This window comes from Choristoneura fumiferana, chromosome Z, assembly GCF_025370935.1.
Source record: "Choristoneura fumiferana chromosome Z, NRCan_CFum_1, whole genome shotgun sequence".
Lineage (NCBI taxonomy): Eukaryota > Metazoa > Arthropoda > Insecta > Lepidoptera > Tortricidae > Choristoneura > Choristoneura fumiferana.
Genome location: NC_133472.1, coordinates 1793503 through 1798362, shown reverse-complemented (window position 1 = coordinate 1798362; position 4860 = coordinate 1793503). Strand labels below are relative to the sequence as shown.

The 4860-nt window shown below is 41.3% G+C and overlaps 1 protein-coding gene across 1 annotated transcript; it reads left to right on the top strand.

Moving 5' to 3' along the window:
• The first annotated feature begins 311 nt into the window (after positions 1-311).
• LOC141438026 (uncharacterized) lies at positions 312-4785 on the top strand. Its single transcript, XM_074101659.1, has 4 exons — positions 312-487; positions 1884-2280; positions 3654-3819; positions 4668-4785. Exons 1-4 carry the CDS (start codon positions 317-319, stop codon positions 4783-4785), a joined length of 852 nt encoding a protein of 283 aa, XP_073957760.1. The 5' UTR covers positions 312-316.
• The last annotated feature ends 75 nt before the right edge of the window (positions 4786-4860 follow it).

Genomic DNA, 4860 nt, shown 5'->3' with positions numbered 1-4860 from the left:
TTTTGTTATCTTAATAATATATTCAGGTAGAGATATTTCAATTTTGTCACGTTGATAATCCAATTTCCTGCAGAAGAAATCCTTTGCAGAAATTAAACGTAAATGACATCTACGCTACGTTACGGTAGCAACTCCGCAACTCCTAACAGATCCGCTAGATTTATTGTCATGCAAAAGTAAACCTTCAAGCTGATCAAAATAGAGTTAATATTTTTATTAACAGTATTGAAATATTAGTGTGAAAATAAGTTTTTTCAATCAAAACATTGCAATTTATATTTATCGATTCAGGACTAATTCACATTGCAATGTTTTAATGAAAATATTTTCAAAGTCAAAAGTATTTAACTTTAAATATGTAACTTTATATATTAACATGGATACTTCGAATTTGTGTAGAAGTTGTATGAAAGAAGTGGCGTTATGGGAGCGAGTAAATTTTGACAATAGAACAACGTACATGTACAGTTTCTGTACAAACATTCAGGTAAAGTTGAAGAGCAATTTATTTATTTCGCTACATACGATCTCATCCTAGCCCTTAGCTCATCAGGTACCCTAGAAGAGTCTATGCCCTACGTATTAAACCTACATTAACGATTGATTTATTTGGTAATTTCGTATTTATTGATCTTTCCAATTTATTAAATTTGACAGTATTATTATTATTTTTACATACTATAAAATAACGTCACTTTTCGCCGACGGCACAGTTAACCCGCTTTTTCACCATTAAACTAATTAAATTTATTTGACGGATAAATGTGATGTTGTCTGTTTGTTTTGTTTGAATAGACGGAGACATTTATCCATCGAATAAAACTAACCAACGGATTTAATGCAGTGTTGTCAGTGTTTTTCAAATTCAAAAATCTTTAGTGCCACCAAAAAAAAAAACTCCTTTAAGGTTAAACAGAAAATAAAAAAGTTTGTAAATAAAAAAAAATAACAAATTATACTATCAAACACAACCAATATAAATAAGGATGTAGTGTAGTGTAGTGTGACAATGGCTAACGGTCTCTGTGCTGGTCATCGAGGTCCAGCACTGATTTCCAGACTGGGCCCTAGACCAGTGACGAAGCGTCCATAGAACCCTACTCCCACCGGCTTGCCCAAATAGGACTACAGGACATAAAAATCATTTATGAAAGATGTATTCGATCTTGGTTGCGGCTTAACCACGGAAATAGCTGAGCGTTTATTTACCAACAGTTAGATAATTTTTCAAGGAAAGTTTATATCATCATCATCCCAGCCTATATACGTCCCACTGCAGGGCACAGGCCTCCTCTCGGAATAAGGGGCTTGGGCAGTAGTTCCCACGCGGGCCCAGTGTGGACTGGGAACTTCACACACACTGTTGAATTGCTTCGCAGGTTTGTTGTGCAGGTACCCTCACGATGTTTTCCTTCACCGTAAAGCTTGTGGTAAGTTTCAAATGTAATTCCGCACATGAATTTCAAAAAACTCGGAGGTGCCAGCCGAGGTTTGAATTGAACCCACAATCTTCTAAAAAAGGAGTTGAACAATGCCATTAATAAGACTTTCTGAATTTTTTTTAAATTCTTATCTTATCAGGCATATATAACACACACACACAAACATCACGCCTGTATTCCCAAATGGGGTAGGCAGAGCACACGAAACGTTACCGCTTCGGAGCCACTTTTAGCAATTTTTGGTTTTAAGTTTGACAAAAACGGTACAATAGTGACAGGTTGCTAGCCCGTCGCCTACGGTATACCTTAACCTTATATCCTTTGTCGCCTCTTACGACATCCACGGAAGAGATGGAGAGGTGTAATTCTAACCCGACACCACACGGCATATATAAGTACGCTCAAATTATTATGAATTTTATAATAATGTGTTTATTTCAGATATCAGAAGATGACAGCTTACCCAAACAGTTCTGCTATGAGTGCACAGTCAAAATTGACGCCGCATATTCATATATAAGTGAAGCGCAGCACATCAACACAACACTCCTCAATCTAGTCAACCAACGGAGCGTTATAGTTCAAACAAACAAACATACGGAACCTCTGTTTGCAGAAACAGAAGATATATTTGACAATAACGAGAGTATTGAACCGGTGTCAACGTTCAACCCAGCTAAAGATGAAATTAAGGTTAAAGAAAGTAAAAAGATGGTCAATAGTCCGAAGTTGGAGTGTACAATGTGCAAAAAAAGTTTTCTGTCAAAAGTTTGGTTCGAGAAGCATTTGAAGAACCAACATGGTGGAAAGGTGTACAGTTGTCCACAATGTCAAAAAAGTAAGTTACAATGGTTAAAAATCTCGTTTCTACAATCTGACTTTTTCTATGAAAACGTTCGACAGTGGGCCACGGTTCAGATGGTTTACACAGATACATTCAGTTGGGTTACACAGACATCCATATATTAGAACGGGGAGTATAGGTATAGGTATTAGCGGGCTGTTTACCGCAACTCGACGTCTAAGTGCGGCTATTTAGCGTGATCAGGCTGTAGGCACTCATGCCAGCCTAGCTCCTGGAGGAAGCAGCAGACCCTTCACGTTCCTGCAGCGACCCCGGTGATCCGAGGTGTAGTGCCCTGTAGTTGGCCACACCAGAGCATTCCAGAAGGATGTGAGTGGCTGCCTCTTCTGCCTCCATGCATGCTCTGCACAGGGGGCTGTCTGTAACACCTAGATTATGTAAGTGCTTGTTTAGCAAAGCGTGACCAGTAAGAGCACCGACCAGCAGTCGGAGTTATCCCTCCTAAGTCCGCGAAGCTTGCGGGACAATCCGGGGTTGATCGTCGGGAGGGCTTCTCAGGTTGGCCTGCATGTATCTAGGTTTGTCCAATATTGTTGGTGCATTACCTTGGTATTGTGTGGCAGTTTGCCGCGCAGACATCCAAAGGGCAGAGGTAGGATGGGTTCGGGACCGAAGACCTTCATCTCCGAACCCCGGGTGTAGTTAATGTACGACTTGTTAATGCACGGCCTGATAATCCGTGCTTATGTGCACGAATTATCATGTCGTGCATTATCACCCCGTACCGAACTAGAAGGGAACCAATAATGTACGACGTGATAATCCGAAGCATTGTCTTCCGATTATCATGCCTTATGATTTCCGTGATTGAAATAAAAAAACCTAACGAAGGGCGAGAGCGGCGAGTGAGGCTACCGCCTCGCTCGCACGCCCTCGCCCTTCAACCTAACCCGGCCGGGTCGGTTCTGCTCCGACTATATCGACTTCGTGCGCTCGCTCGATCCGCATCGAAAAATGTCTTTTCATTCGAATCGATTGGATTCAGATTATCACGTCGTACATTATCACTACGTACATTACAGCGCGCGCAATATTTTGTACGCCCTGATAATGCGCGATCATGATAATGTACGGCATGATAATTGGAAGCAATAATGCTTCGGATTATTACGTCGTACATTATTGCGCGTACATTCCGAGTTGTACATTATTGTTTCCCCGAACCCCCTCTAGCCAATCGGTCGGTCCACTGTGTCCTTTTATCCATTGTAGAACGAGTAGTAGCCTGCCCTTGGTAGTTGTATGTAGTATTTTGTCTTTTATAACTTCCTTCCTTCGATACTCCAGTATTTTTTCCAACCATTCGCTATTCTTAACACTTAAACTAGTATATAAATGTGTCGCAGCGTTCCAGAAGCCATCCCAACTCTCGGTGCACGCGGTCACCCATTCGGACGAACGCAAATTCGCGTGCGCGTGCGGCAAACGCTATAAGCGACGGAAGGAACTCACTATACATGCGCGGACGCACGCCGATGAACGGCCTTACCAGTGCGACCATTGCAACATGAGGTAAAGCCGTAGTCGGGTAAGAATAAATACTGTTAAGACCTTTAAAGGCTGACCCTAATTATAAAAAACCGGCTAAGAGCGTGTCGGACACGCCCAAAATAAGGTTACGTAGCCATTACAAAAAAAAAACAAGTATCTTCACGGCACTTACGTCCTTTTGTTGAGAAGCGCAGTTTCTCGACTCAAAAACGATCCGATCATTTTTTTCAATTTCTGGTACGTTTATGGAGTGCCCCCCCACCCCTATCAATATATTTTTTTGTAATTTAACTACAAAACTGAATAGCGGCTTTTACAAGACATCTGTACTCCAAATTTCATTGATACACATCTTGTAGTTTTCGAGTAAAATGCCTGTGACATACGGACGGACGGACAGACAGACTTGACGAAAGTATAAGGGTTCCGTTTTTGCCATTTTGGCTCCGGAACCCAAAAAACCTCGCCATATGGATAAATACAGACTGAAACACATATTAAACATGCATCCAAGACCCGAGAGCAAGCATTCGTATTATTCATTGCAAATATCTGCCCCGGCCAGGAATCGAACCCGGGACTTCAAGCTTCGTAGTCAGGTTCCTAGCCACTTTGCCATCCGGTCTACAGTCGTTACAACTGATGTCGCTATAAATAAAAGTAAATATCATGGGACACTTGACACCAATTGACCTAGTCCTAAACTAAGTAAAGCTTGTAGGTCCTAAGGACACTAGGCAACGGATAAACATACTTATATAGATAAATACATACTTAAATACATATTAAACATCCAAGACTCGCAAGAGATCTATAAACGTTTTCGACTAATAGATAGGAGTACAAAACTTGGCACTCTTCTGTTTCAGTTTCAAACTGAAGAGCGTGCTGAAGAGCCACTTGGTGCTTCATCAGCCTGACAAGCCGTTCCTCTGCTCCGTGTGCGGGTGGGGATTCACGCAAGGTAAAGGTCACGCTGTTTGGTGAATACACCGTGCTATTTTTGATTACCGTTAACTTTAAAAGAACATTGAACTGGTCAAATACTTTCCGTAAGACACT

Coding starts and splice junctions, on each gene's coding strand:
- LOC141438026 (XM_074101659.1), top strand. CDS start 317: ATGAAAATATTTTCAAAGTCAAAAGTATTTAACTTTAAATATGTAACT. Junction 488..1,883: donor GTTTCTGTACAAACATTCAG/GTAAAGTTGAAG, acceptor TGTTTATTTCAG/ATATCAGAAGATGACAGCTT. Junction 2,281..3,653: donor TTGTCCACAATGTCAAAAAA/GTAAGTTACAAT, acceptor AATGTGTCGCAG/CGTTCCAGAAGCCATCCCAA.